The 20,308-nt window shown below is 47.2% G+C and overlaps 1 protein-coding gene across 1 annotated transcript in view; it reads right to left on the bottom strand.

Annotated features, from left to right (window-relative positions):
* AGPAT5 (1-acylglycerol-3-phosphate O-acyltransferase 5) overlaps positions 1 to 20,308 on the bottom strand; it is a 638,261-nt gene that overhangs the window by 410,099 nt on the left and 207,854 nt on the right. Inside the window, exon 3 of the mRNA XM_085610831.1 lies at positions 5,631 to 5,746. Coding sequence (XP_085466957.1) covers positions 5,631 to 5,746 — 116 coding nt within the window. The remainder of the gene's footprint in view (positions 1 to 5,630; positions 5,747 to 20,308) is intronic.

Genomic DNA, 20,308 nt, shown 5'->3' with positions numbered 1-20,308 from the left:
ATACATATCCTCCTGGTTGGTATCTCTCAAACAATACTATAAGTAAATGTTTAGGAACATTACTAAAATCATGGGTTAGAACATCAAATTGTTCAGAAATTAGAGAGATGATTAAATTGAAGGTATGACTTGTATGCAATTACCTTTAAACTATAGTCTGTTCTGTTCCATATACTATTCCATATGATTTTTGCCTGTAATGCAACTGAATTGTTTAGAAGAAGCTAACAGACTAAGATGTTATAATAGAGCATTTATGTATGCGAAGACGACTTAAAACATTTGCACTTTAGACTTTTTTAAAGTTTCATAGTACTAACAATGGGAGCAATAGCATACAGAATGTGCATAGACTGACTTAAGTTGAGCGTGAATTTATTAGAGAATTTAAGAGGAAAAGATCAACAGATAAACTGCGAAGTTCAGAAGAAATTATATTTTATTCGAGGGAAGAGACTGCGATAACAAATTCACAAATACATCCTAGTCTTAGAATGTGGAAAAACAATGAAGGGTGTTTGTGTCTGGTGTGAATGAAACTGAGTATGAGAAACTAGTTATGGAAGGCAATAGTGTATGCGTTCATAATTACAATGTACATGGGGGGTCTATATGTAAGGTAGTGTTCACCTTATATTTAGAAGCATTGATCTAATCTGCAGCAAGACGACTTATTTTACCCTTCCGAAAGGATGGACAGGTTTATGTTATTTAGCTTTACTATTCCCTAATATCCATCATGTGAATAGTTTAAGAGTGATGTGCATAATAGGAGTGAAAAAAATATATAGGTCAACAAGTATTAGATGTGTTTGGTGTTTTGATTCCTCCTTTAAGTGGTGCTTTGAATGATGCAAACAACATTTGAAATTGTCAACTTTAGTACAGTGATTAGCAGATAACACAACAGGAGCTTTAGCGAAGATTATTGAAGAAATATTTGTGATTACATCTAGGACGATTCAGAACAGAATGGCTTTAGATATGCTTTTGTGTAAAGAGAGGTGTCCGACGTGATTTAAAACCTCAGTATTGCATGCATTGTCCAGATAATAGTGAGTGTATTAACAGATACATTGACTGCCTTACTTTAAGAAATTGATTTATTAGTTGAGATGGATGGGGCCAACCCTTGGCAGGGTGAACCACTAAACTCATTAAAAAAACCTGTGCTTAATCCTCCGGTAGCTTAGCATAAAATCAGCCAGCTTAATTAGAGGTAATGTGTTCAGCATTTATGCAGCACTCAAACAGAAATAAGGTGAAAACACAACACAAGACAAATCCCAAACCACTGTAGAAAAATAGGAGTAAAATTTAATAGCTACAGAACAATATTTGACCCGCTTGGTGTAGTACCTTTTTGTCCTTGATGCAGGGTCAACGTGGCTCTGCAATGCAAGGTCCTGCGCTCCACCGGTTCCAGTGAGCCACCGATTAGGAGCTGCGAGATGCTGCAATGCAAGATCCTGCATCTATATAAGCTGTAATGCTTTGGTTCCAGTGAAGTTGCCAATCAGGAGCTGTGAGATATTGCGTCGGATCCAATGAGCCATCGAGTGTGCAGGGAGGAGTACACACTGACTCCAGTTAAGGGTCTAGTACCTTGAGGACAGCACTTAGAGGGTGAGGAATCATTCCCACAGTGGCAGCAGAGGCTATCAGGTCTGTCCCTGTTGGTCTGGTCAGCTGGGAAGAAGCTTGCTGTTTTTCCCTGTGGCCCAAACAGGTCAGCCAACTGATGCTTCTAGTACCTTCTGGAGAATCTGGGTTGAAGCAAGCAGGTCGAAACTTCCTTCTTTGGACAGTAGGGCAGTGGTTCTTCTGAATCTTCCACAGGCCCAAGACTGGTCTGATGAGAGGTTCTGAAGATGCCATATTTATACCCGGGGCCAGCCTTTCTATGGGGAAATTCCCTAACCGACCCTCAAAACTGGTTCTGGTCAGTGATTCCCCTTCCCCTGTCCTGGCTCCAAGCTGTCTGGGGTGACAAAGGTAAGGCCAAGCCAGATGTCCAGTTCATTATTGTGTGTTGCAGACAGGGACTTCTGACGTGCACCCCTGTCAGGGTACAGGTCCTCCTCGGCCATCCTCTCAGAAAGAACAGCTCCTCTCTCACCTAGGCCTTCTTTATCTCCATGTCTGGAAAGAATACACAGCCCACAACAGGAGAGCTATTCATGGTCATGTGACTTTGGACACTGGTAGAAAGACACAGATGGTCTAGGCAGAATAATTTCAACTTTACAAAACATTAACTTAAAATCCGATTTGATCATTGAAGACGATTTTGAATTACAATTCATTTGAGTGTAAACAGCATTTATCTATCTGATCCTAAACTGAAGTGATCACTTAAAAAGTTTAATACGGGAACCCAGCATCTGTGGGGAAGCTAACCTCACAGCTGCGAAAAACGAATTAAGGACTTTTCTCTGCCAGGACATGTAAAGCATATGTACACATGCCCTACTTTTTAAATATCATGCACCCTCCTCAATGAGCCTTTAGGGCATACCTTAGGGAAGACTAATAAGTATTTAAAAAAAGGAAGGCTTAGGCTCTGCCATATGGTTTTTTTGCGGGATTGACATTGTAGTTCAAAACTACACTACAGCCTGCAGCGACAGGCCAGAGACGTGAATTACCAGCAAGTTTAGTCGGTGGCACAACGAGTGTTGCAGCTCACTCAGGCCCTGTAGTACCATGTACTAGGGACTTATAAGTAAATTAGATGTACCAATCAGGTGTAGGCCAATTTTAGCAGGTTTTAGGGAGAGTGCTCAAGCACTTTACCACTATTTAGAAGGGGAAAAAGTACACATACTCCTAAAAGTCCCAAAACACGGGTTCAGCAAAGGAAGGTAGAGGAAGGCAAAAATCTGCAGAGACCCTACAGAGAGGATCAGGGCCAGCCCTTAAGAACATTGTGAACTAACTTCATCCACTAGGAGAACCTGGGATCTGGGAAAAATAGGTTTATGGATAAATGGGATAGAAAAAGATAAACCAACAAAGATAATTGTTTTAACAGTAATACAAGTTATGCTGTTAATGACTGTTGTTCTAATGTTCAAATTGTGTGATTTTGTTTTTGTTAGGGATTTTAGATGTAATAGCAAGAAGAAGCACGCGATGAGACAAAGGAACTAGATTGGTTTGGATGAACAGAAGTCTGAAATGTACAAAAACATGGGAGTGTAAAAGAAAGAGCAATAAAATCAAGAAAGATGATGGAGATATTATAATGTGAATATGACAATAAAACAATTATCGGGGAGAATTGTTGAAGGAAAATATTTTATTGGAAAATAGTGGCTACTGTAAATTTGGTTTAGCTAGCGTAACTAGTCTGCATTAGCAAGAGTGCTTATTACACTACAGAAAACTGGATGTTTACTTGTTGTGCATGAGCTGCACATGTTCATGTGTTTTAATAAAATTAACAAAATTCAGCTGCATACCTGGTCTCTGTCCTTGTGTGGAAATGTAACTTATAGTTAGCTTTCTTAGCAAAGAATTACTTGCGTCACAACACTGCAAGACTATGAGGTAAACCTCCTATGTTATGAATGTGCAGAAACAGTTCTTAGTTTCTCATGGTTTTGCACATTTACTTCTGTGCAACAAATAATATATTTAACAACCAATAAAAATAATGTGCGAATAGGAGTTATTTTGAATTTAACAGGTGACTGGTGTAGTACAACAAACATTCCTGGTACAGCCCATTTTAGGAATGTGTGTTTTAAATGTGCAGAACTTTATAAAAGGATGTCTTTGGGGGAGGAGCTAGATATTCTAATTTCAGACTTTGTTGCCTGTTGCTTCAAGAGGGCTAGATGTTCGTAATCCTTTCAGCATTTAGGCCTATTGACTATTAATTTAATTGATTACTATATGAGCTTGTTTGATTTCCTAAAGGTTTATTGCATTATTGCTTTATGTTTTTGGTCTTATGCTAATTCCATTGACTTATGGATTTTGCATTTTATAATGTTACTATTTGAATAAATGTACAAATACTAAGAATTGGAAAAGTCTTGTTGTGCAGGTTTTCGTAATGGTCTTGACTGAGATTTAAAGTTCAAGAGTCTCCATTGCCTGCCCATCGACCCTCCATAATTAATTAGGGGTGGAGCTCGACAGTGGGCTCATATCATACCCAAGGGCTACTCAGATTCTAGATGGCAGCATTTTAAAGCATGGGAAATTGACTGAAAGGCTATCGAAAAAATTCAATATTGAGAGTTTAGATTAGACCCTAATCAACACCACGCTAGGTCCTCTCTCTTTAAGATGAAGATCATAGATGTTTGTCAAAGAGACAAATTACATGAAATAGGCAGTCATACAAAAACGACAAGTGGTAGCAATTAGAACAGGGTTGGGGTTGGTGTAACCTACACTACTCCATACAGTGTCTTAAATTTGAACTAAGCTGATAAAACTGGTTAAGGTGACATTATAAGCGTGCCTTAGAGATTGTGGGAAAATAGGGATTCTGCTTAAGACAATGTGGCAGGCACAAGATTAAGTGAATTCTGGGATTGGATCAGCACCTTCCTCAACAATGAACTAGAAATTACGCAACATTATTACTACTAGCATGTGTGGCAACAATCCACTCTTTATGTATGCACACAAGCTTGAGGAACATAGGATTAATAATTGCAGATAGAGAAATTATTAGGAAATGGTGAAGCCAAGAGACGAGACCTCCAACATTAAAGAAATGGTATGTGAATTTGAACTGGTGTATGTAAATGAAGGAAGGGGGTGTCGAAAGAATGAAAAGATCTGGGGGTCAAGGAGGAAATACAGAGGCTTAGGGTGACAGAAAGAAGACATGGTGACCACAAAAGGCAGCCATAAAAGAAAGAAAGTAAAGGGGACATGTTGATGAGGGTATGTCAAAGGATGTGTGCTCTGTCTTGTAAATATTGTGACTTTCTGCAATGTTAAAGTGTTTGATTAAACAAATGACGATAATAAAAGGGAGATCCTCTCCAAATAGCCTTCAAGTGGCTCATATATAAATAGAATAATTTATGTTGCCTGGACTGTGCAGGGGAAGATGTGGGGGTTATTATGGGAAATATTTGTTCCTCTAGGATTCACTGAGAGTAATTAAAAAAGTAATGAACTGAATGCATCCAAAAACAATTGATATTAATATTATATTCATTGCTGTGAGTCATATTCAGTCTATTGATTCATACATCATAGAAAGTGAATGCTAGAAGAACCACTGCTTTCCATTATAGTCAATTACTCAGGTCCCACTTTAGTGTAATGGATTGCCTCTGTTGCTCAAGAGACACAAATTAGTGAGTTTTGAAACAAGAGTTTAATATGGAATAACTCTGGTTTGGAGTTTTTATCATTAGTAACTTTGGTTCACTCTAATTTTACCTCCTTTACATTTCTTGCAGGGGTTCCTGCAAGATGAAATTCGATGTTTATGAGCCAAGAGGGAGTTTCAGACTAAGGGAATTGTTAACTTAATTTTTTTTAATTTCGTATCTGTTTCTAGTGGAGACATGAAAACTAGAAAGCATAAAAAAATAACAAAGCTGTACGTCTGTTACAAGCTTAAAAATGTATAAATGAGCAAAAGGTAAAATTACCTGGGAAAAATACCACCCATACAAGGGCAGAAATTTTAATCCATCCTTCAAGACGTATCGTACATGGCCGAGAGAATTCTGTCTAATTGCCAACATATCCGCAATAATCCAGTCAACTGTTTAGACAAATATAAAAAGAAGAGAAGGCCCAATTAAACCAATATTCAAATATTTATACTCTTCAACAACAATGGAATCAGTTTATCTGCAAAATAACAGTGAGCCCATGGGTGAGATGTTGCTCTTATAGACTCATATTGATGACCACTTCATAGTGTAATTTAAAAAAAATAAGGTAAACAAAGCAATTTGATGTATCCTTAAAAACACATACCTTTTTTGGTCACTCTAGCATACAATGTTAGAGCATACTGAAGAAAAACTAAAGACTGTCTCCAAGAAGGTGTACAATACAGGCAAGTACACCAGGATGAGTGTCAAGTTATTTCACATGAAGATATCTCCATGAGTACATGACCCACAAGTAATTACAGGTAGACTATTTCAACACAGAATGACTTTGAGAATGTTTGAGAATTGTGGTTTACAGAAAATGTGGGTGTCATGCCAGTTACCTCATCTTAAAAACACAACAGTAGTATCCTTCCTTCATATAGAGAGATACCAGGTATAAGCTCAAGACAAATGAACCCACTAACCAAAATGAATAGATTTAAGGAGACTTTTGGAAATGAACAATCTAACTATTCTATCGGTTTGAACCCTAATGTAATGCCTGAGAGGCACTATTTCAAGGTTATTTCTGTCACAGAGATATTTGACTGAAAAGGTGGGGAGTATAGCTAGTCTGAATATTAATGTTTTCCTTAGTTGGGTCTTCTCCCAGCATTCACACTTGCAAAGAGTGAAATTGATTGTTAAGTTTGGAAGGTGCTGTGAGTTTCTCTTGAGAAGATCATTAACAAAAGTTTTGTTAAGCGGACATTATAGCTTACTTTGATGAGTCAAATTAAAAGGACTTTAAACCCAGGTATTCAGTGAGTACCCTTTCAACTGTCGAAGAATGTACTCCCATCCTACAATCCCCAGAACAGACTGCAGTGAATATTAACGAGAGCCACTGGGGGAAAACTTTTGAAGTCCTGGAGGTCCTGCACTGGGTTACATGACCAACTCTTGGTTGAGTGCACACCAGTGATGGTTGTGTCAAGTCTCTTGTGGATGGACCACAGCATCAGGGTAAACTACTTCTGTCCACACCAGCAGCCAGCTCCTCCTGTGGGATCTCACGCTCCTTCCATTTTGCTCCAGCCGGACTCATCAGGTTTTTCCAGGAAAAGATAGGCCATTCTACCGTCAGATCACACTTCAAATGATGACCTCTCTGCTCTGGGAAGCCAGCGGTGAGGCAAACATCACCTCAGGTTGCGCAGAAGCCCTCTGTTTATTCTTTGTTGCACCCCATCCTAGGTCAGAAAGAATCTGGAACAAGTGGGTCAACAGCTCCCACTCATATAGGAATGGCAGAGAGACGTGGATTCTCTGCACTTTCTGAACTGGTATGGTTTGGTTATCCTTTTAGGTTTCCTTCACAGTCTGTCTTCTAGACTCCTAGTAAACATAAATGTATTAAACTCTATTGGTCTTTACAATAAATTGTGTAACAGTTTCCTCTTCATTAGTTACTGGTACCACATTTATGCAACAGAAATAGCAATTCCTCTGTTTTATACACAATAAATCACTCTTTGTTTATTGCAGCATCTGAACAGCCAACACATGTTTCGCTATTTTATGAAATGCAAAACTAGGGCTTTTTAAAAGCTTAAGGAGGAAGAAAAAAATGTTGCCATCAGTTCATTCAACTAGGACCAGACTCTTGACAAAGGCACGCCTTGGTGCAAACGCTACATTAGTACGACACTGGGCCTAAAAATACAGAAACCAGGATGGATGTTATTAGTAGTTGGGAGGGGGACACAACTCTACACCATGCAAGAGACATTCCTGTCTCAAAAGATGCCCTTTTCAGAGCAGATAACTTGGAACCTTACTCCACCATTGAAGTAAAGTTGTCACATCTGCAAAACAGGTGTGAAAGTATTACCATAGGTCATTCTAGAGTTATGATTTCTCTACTGTGAACTCTAAGCCTTGCAAAGAGATTGAACATCCCAGTAACTCTGGATTCTCACCCTTTGTGGCCATAAACCATTTGAGTGGCTTATGGCTTTTGTGGAACACGAAATTAGTACCAAAGAGATATAGTTGGAACCTTCTCAAAGGCCAATCCATGGCAAAACACTCCTCCTTAAAGGCTTACCACTTCCGTACCCTAGGAAGTAGTCTACGACTAATAAAGACCACTGAGTGCTCTCTCCTCTAGTCATCGAGCCCAGCAAGTACTGTTTCAACTTGTTTGTCTGAGGCAACAGTCTGTACAAGGATTGACTTAGTGAGGTGCTTTCAGTGCAGGTGCACTGCTTAGTGCTCTCAATAAGTTCCTAAAAAGCCATCAGTTTTGTGGGCGGTTTCTTGGATGTCAATATAGCCAATGGGCTCACTGTAGCCCCATAGCTAGCAACAATGTTCCTGTCGTAACTTTTGCATCTCCCACTTCAGTCTTGATAGCAGGCATATCAAACTACTACACAGACTGGAGTTTTGCTTCAAATAAGCAAATCTACACATACCTTCCCTACCGGATGTTCACGGTAGTGTGGTACATTGAAATTTGGGACCGCGTAGGAGGCACGGCCCTACCCCTGTCTATCCCAGTATTAGCAAACCGCGAATGGTCAATGCGGTATGTACAAGTGCTTGTATAACGTTCTAGCTATGAATGCACTGTGTATACGTTATTATACATCACTACGTGGGTTCCATCTTAGAGCGGTGGCCATCTTATGGTTGCCCTCACATAGGCTACATATTACGAGCAAATACGGGCCTTTAGAGCACATGTGCCTTCCTTTGACTTCTCTGTGACCTGGGCAGCTTGGCCCCGCTGCCCCAGGTCAGTCCGGTCTCACGAGCTCCCCGTCCTTCGCTCCACCTGTGATTAGCATCAGGGCTTGACACACCATAAAGCCTTTTCATCCCACACGAGCCTCCAGCTAATCTCTTTCACACCTGACTGTTCCTGCTTTATGGCTTGTTTTCCAAACAGGAGATGCTCGTGTTTATTGGGGCCTATCGATATCTGATGTGGGATCTGAGCCATGCTGGGTAAATAATTGTGGGCTGGCTTAACTGGAATGTGGGATGGTCATCATGACTGCCTTTTTGTTTGTAATGTATACATTTATATGGCCAGATCGTAAACCAAGGAATGTGTGCCTGAAGCATGATATTTTGTATTTAAGGAGAAGCCCGTTTCTATAACTTTAAGCAGTCTCCTGAGAACATACACGCTGTTGTACTTCTAGGATACCTGTAATTGGTCTGCAGCCAATAAACTGATCTTTGACTTCACCCAGAAGACTCTGTGTTTCTGTAGGTCTGAAACAGGAAGAACGCGAAGTCATAGGGTGTGTTCCCCTGCACCGCTGGGCTTAAAATTCCCAGTACTTCATTAGACTACAGTGGCCTGCTCTACTTGGCACTAGGCTGTATTGCTGGTCAATCCTAAGCCATGTATAATGAACATCACTACTGCTAGGTGCATTACGAGGTCCTCTCATGAATTTCTAAACTCCACAATCTGTGTCCCTTTGTAACGCCCTGAACGTCTCAGGATCGTTTAACAGACACGACAATGAGGACGCAACCACTTGTGAAGGGTTAGTTCTTTTAATGAAGGCAAATAAAATACAAAGAACAAACAAAAGTTATAGTCACTGGAATCCTCCAGGCTAAGTACGTTACCAGCCCACAGCACGGATGGTCCTAACCGTCCTCTGCATATACGCCGATCCCGGCGTATGCCAACAGAGGGCAGAAATGAAATGGCCGACAATGCCAATCGGTAGGCTGTGAGGGGCACGAAGAGTGTTGGGGAGAATCGAGGAGTCAGGGAAACACCCAGCCGGGGTCTCTACCTGAAGGGAGCAGCCGCTCAACCTCTTCCTCAGACTGCACCGGGACGCGGAGTCACCTCCTGGTGATGCGTCACCGATACCCCAATCACAAGCAAGAAGACTGAACCGAGAGCAGCCGCTCGATCGATCCTGTGGACTTCCGAGTCTGTAACGCGGCAAACACCTCCTGGTGTGCGTTACAGCTGGCAGTCCCTGTGTCTCTGGTCGGGCTGGGAGTTACGACTCCAACCAGCAAAAGCGCCACTGCGCTTGGACTCAGCCGAGTCAAAAAGCGAAGCTCAATGGTTGACCGGTAGAGCTTCCGGGTCCTTCACAGGTGACGATGGGGCAAGACACGGCCCAGGGAGTAACGACTCGACCTACCTCCGTTCTTGCCTTACTGGAGCACCACTCCGGAACACTGCTCTTCACGAAGCAGGTACGTCGGTGTAAACACAATATCCGACAGCCTTGTACCTCCCGGTTCCTCCCTTTATAGGGCGTGTTTTCCTTGAGTTATGTAACAGCTCTCCTGTTTACATAAGGGCGTGTTTCCCTTGAGTTATGTAACAGCTCTCCTGTTTACATAAGGGCGTGTTTCCCTTGAGTTATGTAACAGCTCTCCTGTTTACATAAGGGCGTGTTTCCCTTGAGTTATGTAACAGCTCTCCTGTTTACATAAGGGCGTGTTTCCCTTGTATGACAGGAATTCTTGACAGTACATCCTCCCTCTCAGCGGCTCCCCACGGGTCCAGCGCTGGCAGGAAAACGCCGATGGAACAAGGAGACCAAGCGCGGAGCATGAACCCCTTCAGCCGGTTCCCATGAATGCTCCTCCGGGCCATAGCCTTTCCACGCAACCAGGTACCACAGCTTCCCCCTGCGCCATTTGGACGCCCGTATGCCCGACACTTCATACTCCACCTCCGACTCCACGCATACCGGCCTAGGTGTCCCAGACGGCTTGGAGGGTGCTGGTTTGAGCAATGATACATGAAAGACAGGGTGTATCCGCAATGACTGGGGCAAGCACACCTTCACGTTCACGGGACCCATACACTTGGTAATTCGATAGGGGCCCATGTACTTGGGATGGAACACACTGTTCTTTCGAAACCTCATGTTTCTTGTGGATATCCAGACGTAGTCTCCAGTGCGGTACAGTGGCCCGGGCCTTCTCTTCCTATCTGCCGCAGCCTTGTATCTTCTCTTGGCCTCTATTAGGACAGCCCTTGAGCGCATCAACGTGTCTTTTATGTGTGCCACCCTGTCCGCTGTGGCGGGAATCCTGTCCTCTCTGAACGGATGTAGAAATGGCAAGAACCTGGGATGTTGGCCATAGTTGCTATAGAACGGAGATGACTGTGTGGAGCTGTGAGTGGCGTTGTTATAGGCTATCTCTGCAACCCATAGCAAGTCGACCCATTCTTCCCTGCCCTGGTCCACAAAACATCGCAGATACTGTTTGAGCGTTTGGTTCAGGCGCTCGGTATGGCCGTCCGTTTGAGGGTGGTAGCTGGTGGACAGGGCGGTCTTAACATGCAGCGCAGTGCACCAAGTCTTCCAGAATTGCGCAGTAAACTGCGACCCCCGGTCCGACACGATCACCCCAGGTAATCCATGCAGTCGTACCACATTCTTTAGGAGTAGTGACGCCAATTCCCCGGCCGTAGGGACTCTCTTGCAGGGGATGAAGTGCCCCATTTTCGTCAAGTAATCCACCACCACCAGTATTGCCGTCATCCCCTGGTCTACCGGTAGGCCCACCACGAAGTCCAGTGATATGCTATCCCATGGTCTATCCGGGGTCGGAAGTGGATGTAAGAGCCCTTGGGTTCGGCCATGGTCGGCCTTCATGGTAGCACATGTAGGACACTCCTGTCCCCACCTCCTGACATCCACTCTCATGGTTGGCCACCAGAAATGCCGTCCCATGCTAGCCACCGTTTTTTCAAAGCCCAAATGACCTGCGCATGGAGAGTCATGGCACCAGATGAATGCTGGTTTCCTTAGCCTAGGCGTGGGTATCAATAGGCACCTGCCCTTCAGGGGTATCCCGTCCTTCAGCTGCCATTCTCTGTGACTGAGGAGCCACCTCCGCCATGCGAATGACCTGATCCCTCTCTTTATTCCCCTCAGGAAAGTATCCGGTTGGATAACCCCCAATACCATCCTCGGGGAAATGATGGAACGCTCGGTTGCAGGCAATGGTTCCTTAACTGCAGATTGACGGGACAGGGCGTCCGCCTTCCGGTTTTCCGTCCCCGGCCGATATGTGATGCGGAAGTTGAACCCCGCAAAGAAGATCATCCACCGCAGCTGCCTGGGAGAAAGGTGTCTAGTGGCCGTCATGAACTGTAGGTTCCGATGGTCCGTGTACACCGATACCACATGTCTTGCCCCCATCAACCAATGCCTCCATTCGGTGAAGGCGTCCTTGATTGCGAGAAGCTCCTTCTCCGCAATATGGTAGTTGCGTTCGGCGTCGTTGAGTTTGCGGGACATGTACGCAACGGGATGAAGCACCCCTGTGTCGTGGTTGCGTCGGGACAAGATAGCCCCCAGCGCCACATCCGACGCGTCCGCTTCCACCACGTAGGGGAGATCCGGATCGGGGTGAGCCAACACCGGCGCCTTACCAAAGGCACTTTTCAGGGCCTCAAAGGCTTTGTTCGCTTCAGGGGACCAGACAAACTCCTTGGACTTCCTCAGTAGCTGTGTGATTGGGGCCACCACTCCTGAAAATCCATCTATAAACCGCCTGTAAAAGTTGGCGAAGCCAATGAAACTTTGGACGTCCTTCACGCTTTGGGGCACCGGCCATTCTTTCACCGCCTTGATCTTTCGTTCTGCCATCTCCTGTCCCTCTGGACTCAGCATCACTCCGAGGAATTCCACGGATGTGACGTGGAAGTCACACTTGCTGAGTTTACAAAACAGCATGTTTTCCCTCAGCTTTTGGAGCACAGCTTTGACGTGGTGTACGTGCTCCTCCACACTGGACGAATAGATGAGGATGTCGTCGATATATACGACCACGTAGATATCCAACTCCTCTCTGAATACCTCATTCAAAAAGTACTGAAAGGCTGCCGGGGCGTTGCACAGACCGAACGGCATGACGAGGTACTCAAAAAGGCCGAACCTGGTCTTAAAGGCGGTCTTCCACTCGTCTCCGTCCCTCATGCGCACCAGATGGTATGCCCCTTTCAAATCCAACTTGGTGTAGATACGAGCTTTCTTGACCTGTTCCAGAAGTACACTGATGAGAGGCAAGGGGTACCGATTTTTTATGGTTATCGCATTCAATGCCCTAAAGTCCACACAGGCTCTCAGCTCCCCATTAGCCTTCGGGATGAAGAAGAGTGGCGAGGCGGCCGGAGACTTGGACGGGCGGATGAATCCTAGCTTGAGGAGTTTATCCAGGTACCCCCGGAGATGCACGTTTTCAGGCTCCGTCAGGGCATACAGCCTGCCGCTGGGAACGCTGGCCCCTGGCACCAGGTCGATCTGGCAGTCAAACTGTCTATGTGGTGGTAGCACTTCCGCCTTCACCTCATCAAATACATCCTCAAAACTGTGATAAGCCTGGGGGAGAGCCACATCTTTTTCTGCCGCTGTAGCCACCGTCTGACTCCCGCTCTCATCTGCGTCAAGGGATTCCGTTCTTATTCCACAATGCAGGATGCAATACGGTGACGTCATTTCGATGCGATGTGTTGGCCAATCCACAAAGGGGTTGTGTTTCTGTAGCCACGGCAATCCCAATATGACGCCATATTGGGGCGCTCGGATGATGTTAAAATCGATTTGTTCCAAATGTTTCCTCCCATATCTCATCGGAAGGACCCCCGTGTGCTGTCCGATGGGCCCCGTCACCAATCGCCTTCCGTCTACCGCATAGACGTCTTCGGGTACTGCTTTGGGAAGAAGCACTAGCCCTAGCCTGCATGCCTCGTTGTGGTCCATAAACATGCCAGTGGCCCCTGAATCCACCATGGCCACAACGGGTATCCACTGGTCATGCACTCCCACGTGCACCGTGATAAACAGGTGTCGTTGTCCCTTAGTGACCGAGTTGGAAAGTGAAGGGATGGATGAGTGACTCCGAGATGCCCCTTCTCTGGTCGTGGAGTCCTCTAGTTTTCCGCCGGTATGTCCACCACGGCTGTTACCGACCGGTTGGCCCGATAACGTGACGTCTTCGGTTTGGCAGGGCATTCACGTACGTAGTGGCCTTTTTTGCCACAATATAGGCACAATCCTTGTTTACGGCGTGACTCTTTCTCCGTGGCTGTGAGGCTCGCTCGTATTGCGCTGATGTCCATGGGTTCTCCCTTGGATGCGGTGGAAGTTTCAGGACTTCCCACCGTCACATAGGATGGAAGGGATTTTCCTTTTCTCCCATGATCCCCCTTTCTTTCACTTAGCCTATGTTCCAGCCGTAATACCAGGTTGATAAGGCCCTCACATGTCTTGGGTTGAGGGTCAATATGAGCCACGGCGTCCTTGAGCTCATCGCACAGCCCTTGATGGAAGAGCGCCGTCTGTTTAGCAACAGGCCACTTGGTTTCCGCAACCAGCCTTCGGAACGCGTTGAGATACTGCACCAGGTCGTTGGATCCCTGTCTCAACTCAAGCATTTCACGGTCCGCCGTGTACGAGTCAGCCCTTCTGTCGAATACCTTCAGGAATTCCTCGCGAAAAGCACCCCAATCACATAAGAGGGGGTCGTCCCTGCTCACCAGAGGTACGGCCCATTGTGCCGCGTTTCCAGCCAAATAGGATATAAGGAAAGCCACACGAGCCTGACTCGTGGGGAACGCCTTTGGTTTGCACGATAAATGTAGCGCCACTTGTGTGAGGAATACCTGCACTCTGTTAGGATCCCCACTGTACCTCTCTGGTGTTGCCAAGGGGATGGCTACCGGCATTTCCACTACTACCGCAGGGGTCTGGTTCGTGAGGGAGGTGCTGGGCGTGAGCGGGTCCAATTGGATAGCATCCAGTCTGGCTTTTACATCGGCTGTTTCTTGCCTAGAGGCAGCCACTTCAACTTGCATGGCCGCTAAAGCAGCCAGCACATCATCAAGTGTTGCCATGTCTGTTATCGACCGGGAGACAGTTAGTGTTATTAAGGTCGGATATTTTGTAACGCCCTGAACGTCTCAGGATCGTTTAACAGACACGACAATGAGGACGCAACCACTTGTGAAGGGTTAGTTCTTTTAATGAAGGCAAATAAATTACAAAGAACAAACAAAAGTTATAGTCACTGGAATCCTCCAGGCTAAGTACGTTACCAGCCCACAGCACGGATGGTCCTAACCGTCCTCTGCATATACGCCGATCCCGGCGTATGCCAACAGAGGGCAGAAATGAAATGGCCGACAATGCCAATCGGTAGGCTGTGAGGGGCACGAAGAGTGTTGGGGAGAATCGAGGAGTCAGGGAAACACCCAGCCGGGGTCTCTACCTGAAGGGAGCAGCCGCTCAACCTCTTCCTCAGACTGCACCGGGACGCGGAGTCACCTCCTGGTGATGCGTCACCGATACCCCAATCACAAGCAAGAAGACTGAACCGAGAGCAGCCGCTCGATCGATCCTGTGGACTTCCGAGTCTGTAACGCGGCAAACACCTCCTGGTGTGCGTTACAGCTGGCAGTCCCTGTGTCTCTGGTCGGGCTGGGAGTTACGACTCCAACCAGCAAAAGCGCCACTGCGCTTGGACTCAGCCGAGTCAAAAAGCGAAGCTCAATGGTTGACCGGTAGAGCTTCCGGGTCCTTCACAGGTGACGATGGGGCAAGACACGGCCCAGGGAGTAACGACTCGACCTACCTCCGTTCTTGCCTTACTGGAGCACCACTCCGGAACACTGCTCTTCACGAAGCAGGTACGTCGGTGTAAACACAATATCCGACAGCCTTGTACCTCCCGGTTCCTCCCTTTATAGGGCGTGTTTTCCTTGAGTTATGTAACACCCTTACACAGACCCATCTCTCATTTCACTATGCAACAAGACGGAAAGAGGCTCACCATCTTCTTCAACTACCTCTGCCACAACCGTAAGCTCTAGGGTAGTAAGGTTTCAGCCGGTTCACGTGGAATACCCTCCTGTGCTCCCCTGTGACATCCGTGTCCAGGAAGTAATTCGCATCAGACACTTTCTGCATTGACTTGTATGGCTCACACCACTTATCCTCCAAAGCACAGGTGGCTTTTCAGCACCAACACCTTCTGACCACCTTGCTTAGTGTCACTTCCTAGCCACACCATTCCTTCAACGGGTCTTGGCTAGCCATATTGTTTTGCTTCACCAGACTCATAATGCGCTTTCAACTTCCTGCGGCCAATTGCTTACCCCACCATGTAATCCCAAGGTGACCTAAGAGTTCCTTTCCACACTTAGCTAATCAAAGTGAGTGGTCCCTGTACTCGGTGTCCAAACAGGCTCAATCATATGTTCTTCTGTGGAATCTCCCAGTAAGCTACCAAAAGGCATGGCAAAGGAAGGTCCAACTTCCTCCAGAGGCTTACTGGTAGAGTTTCCATCATGCTATTACGGGTCTTCCTAAACCTCTTCACTAGCCCACCAGTTTGCAGATGGTACGCCGCAGAGAAGTGATAGGTCATACCGGCTTGATCCCACATCTCTGTCTTGGAAGAGGAGATTAAGTTGGCTCCCCGGTTGGAAAACATTGCCTTAGGAAATTCAATCCTAGCTACCACCTTTGCAGTCCTGTTCTTCAGAGGTACTGCTTTGGGATTCCTGGTGGCATGATCCAGCACAACCAAAATATACTTGTTGCCTTATGTGGATGGTGGGTCAAATAGACCTTTGATGTCTAAACCCTCTTGCTCAAATGGAACACCACACTTTGGCTGATCTGCTCCTGGTCTAACTTCTTAAGCCCCACAAGAGTAGGACACTCAACCTATACCTTGCGGAATGTCTCCCGGGTAGGTCCTTCAGCAACTAACAACCTGTAACACCCTGAACGTCTCACGATCGTTTAACAGACACGACAATGAGGACGCAACCACTTGTGAAGGGTTAGTTCTTTTAATGAAGGCAAATAAAATACAAAGAACAAACAAAAGTTATAGTCACTGGAATCCTCCAGGCTAAGTACGTTACCAGCCCACAGCACGGATGGTCCTAACCGTCCTCTGCATATACGCCGATCCCGGCGTATGCCAACAGAGGGCAGAAATGAAATGGCCGACAATGCCAATCGGTAGGCTGTGAGGGGCACGAAGAGTGTTGGGGAGAATCGAGGAGTCAGGGAAACACCCAGCCGGGGTCTCTACCTGAAGGGAGCAGCCGCTCAACCTCTTCCTCAGACTGCACCGGGACGCGGAGTCACCTCCTGGTGATGCGTCACCGATACCCCAATCACAAGCAAGAAGACTGAACCGAGAGCAGCCGCTCGATCGATCCTGTGGACTTCCGAGTCTGTAACGCGGCAAACACCTCCTGGTGTGCGTTACAGCTGGCAGTCCCTGTGTCTCTGGTCGGGCTGGGAGTTACGACTCCAACCAGCAAAAGCGCCACTGCGCTTGGACTCAGCCGAGTCAAAAAGCGAAGCTCAATGGTTGACCGGTAGAGCTTCCGGGTCCTTCACAGGTGACGATGGGGCAAGACACGGCCCAGGGAGTAACGACTCGACCTACCTCCGTTCTTGCCTTACTGGAGCACCACTCCGGAACACTGCTCTTCACGAAGCAGGTACGTCGGTGTAAACACAATATCCGACAGCCTTGTACCTCCCGGTTCCTCCCTTTATAGGGCGTGTTTTCCTTGAGTTATGTAACAGCTCTCCTGTTTACATAAGGGCGTGTTTCCCTTGAGTTATGTAACAGCTCTCCTGTTTACATAAGGGCGTGTTTCCCTTGAGTTATGTAACAGCTCTCCTGTTTACATAAGGGCGTGTTTCCCTTGAGTTATGTAACAGCTCTCCTGTTTACATAAGGGCGTGTTTCCCTTGTATGACAGGAATTCTTGACAGTACATCCTCCCTCTCAGCGGCTCCCCACGGGTCCAGCGCTGGCAGGAAAACGCCGATGGAACAAGGAGACCAAGCGCGGAGCATGAACCCCTTCAGCCGGTTCCCATGAATGCTCCTCCGGGCCATAGCCTTTCCACGCAACCAGGTACCACAGCTTCCCCCTGCGCCATTTGGACGCCCGTATGCCCGACACTTCATACTCCACCTCCGACTCCACGCATACCGGCCTAGGTGTCCCAGACGGCTTGGAGGGTGCTGGTTTGAGCAATGATACATGAAAGACAGGGTGTATCCGCAATGACTGGGGCAAGCACACCTTCACGTTCACGGGACCCATACACTTGGTAATTCGATAGGGGCCCATGTACTTGGGATGGAACACACGGTTCTTTCGAAACCTCATGTTTCTTGTGGATATCCAGACGTAGTCTCCAGTGCGGTACAGTGGCCCGGGCCTTCTCTTCCTATCTGCCGCAGCCTTGTATCTTCTCTTGGCCTCTATTAGGACAGCCCTTGAGCGCATCAACGTGTCTTTTATGTGTGCCACCCTGTCCGCTGTGGCGGGAATCCTGTCCTCTCTGAACGGATGTAGAAATGGCAAGAACCTGGGATGTTGGCCATAGTTGCTATAGAACGGAGATGACTGTGTGGAGCTGTGAGTGGCGTTGTTATAGGCTATCTCTGCAACCCATAGCAAGTCGACCCATTCTTCCCTGCCCTGGTCCACAAAACATCGCAGATACTGTTTGAGCGTTTGGTTCAGGCGCTCGGTTTGGCCGTCCGTTTGAGGGTGGTAGCTGGTGGACAGGGCGGTCTTAACATGCAGCGCAGTGCACCAAGTCTTCCAGAATTGCGCAGTAAACTGCGACCCCCGGTCCGACACGATCACCCCAGGTAATCCATGCAGTCGTACCACATTCTTTAGGAGTAGTGACGCCAATTCCCCGGCCGTAGGGACTCTCTTGCAGGGGATGAAGTGCCCCATTTTCGTCAAGTAATCCACCACCACCAGTATTGCCGTCATCCCCTGGTCTACCGGTAGGCCCACCACGAAGTCCAGTGATATGCTATCCCATGGTCTATCCGGGGTCGGAAGTGGATGTAAGAGCCCTTGGGTTCGGCCATGGTCGGCCTTCATGGTAGCACATGTAGGACACTCCTGTCCCCACCTCCTGACATCCACTCTCATGGTTGGCCACCAGAAATGCCGTCCCATGCTAGCCACCGTTTTTTCAAAGCCCAAATGACCTGCGCATGGAGAGTCATGGCACCAGATGAATGCTGGTTTCCTTAGCCTAGGCGTGGGTATCAATAGGCACCTGCCCTTCAGGGGTATCCCGTCCTTCAGCTGCCATTCTCTGTGACTGAGGAGCCACCTCCGCCATGCGAATGACCTGATCCCTCTCTTTATTCCCCTCAGGAAAGTATCCGGTTGGATAACCCCCAATACCATCCTCGGGGAAATGATGGAACGCTCGGTTGCAGGCAATGGTTCCTTAACTGCAGATTGACGGGACAGGGCGTCCGCCTTCCGGTTTTCCGTCCCCGGCCGATATGTGATGCGGAAGTTGAACCCCGCAAAGAAGATCATCCACCGCAGCTGCCTGGGAGAAAGGTGTCTAGTGGCCGTCATGAACTGTAGGTTCCGATGGTCCGTGTACACCGATACCACATGTCTTGCCCCCATCAACCAATGCCTCCATTCGGTGAAGGCGTCCTTGATTGCGAGAAGCTCCTTCTCCGCAATATGGTAGTTGCGTTCGGCGTCGTTGAGTTTGCGGGACATGTACGCAACGGGATGAAGCACCCCTGTGTCGTGGTTGCGTCGGGACAAGATAGCCCCCAGCGCCACATCCGACGCGTCCGCTTCCACCACGTAGGGGAGATCCGGATCGGGGTGAGCCAACACCGGCGCCTTACCAAAGGCACTTTTCAGGGCCTCAAAGGCTTTGTTCGCTTCAGGGGACCAGACAAACTCCTTGGACTTCCTCAGTAGCTGTGTGATTGGGGCCACCACTCCTGAAAATCCATCTATAAACCGCCTGTAAAAGTTGGCGAAGCCAATGAAACTTTGGACGTCCTTCACGCTTTGGGGCACCGGCCATTCTTTCACCGCCTTGATCTTTCGTTCTGCCATCTCCTGTCCCTCTGGACTCAGCATCACTCCGAGGAATTCCACGGATGTGACGTGGAAGTCACACTTGCTGAGTTTACAAAACAGCATGTTTTCCCTCAGCTTTTGGAGCACAGCTTTGACGTGGTGTACGTGCTCCTCCACACTGGACGAATAGATGAGGATGTCGTCGATATATACGACCACGTAGATATCCAACTCCTCTCTGAATACCTCATTCAAAAAGTACTGAAAGGCTGCCGGGGCGTTGCACAGACCGAACGGCATGACGAGGTACTCAAAAAGGCCGAACCTGGTCTTAAAGGCGGTCTTCCACTCGTCTCCGTCCCTCATGCGCACCAGATGGTATGCCCCTTTCAAATCCAACTTGGTGTAGATACGAGCTTTCTTGACCTGTTCCAGAAGTACACTGATGAGAGGCAAGGGGTACCGATTTTTTATGGTTATCGCATTCAATGCCCTAAAGTCCACACAGGCTCTCAGCTCCCCATTAGCCTTCGGGATGAAGAAGAGTGGCGAGGCGGCCGGAGACTTGGACGGGCGGATGAATCCTA

The sequence above is a fragment of the Triturus cristatus genome, chromosome 6, assembly GCF_964204655.1.
Source record: "Triturus cristatus chromosome 6, aTriCri1.1, whole genome shotgun sequence".
Taxonomy (NCBI): Eukaryota; Metazoa; Chordata; class Amphibia; order Caudata; family Salamandridae; genus Triturus; species Triturus cristatus.
Note: the sequence above shows the minus strand (reverse complement) of the source record. Positions and strands in the feature narration are given on the sequence as shown.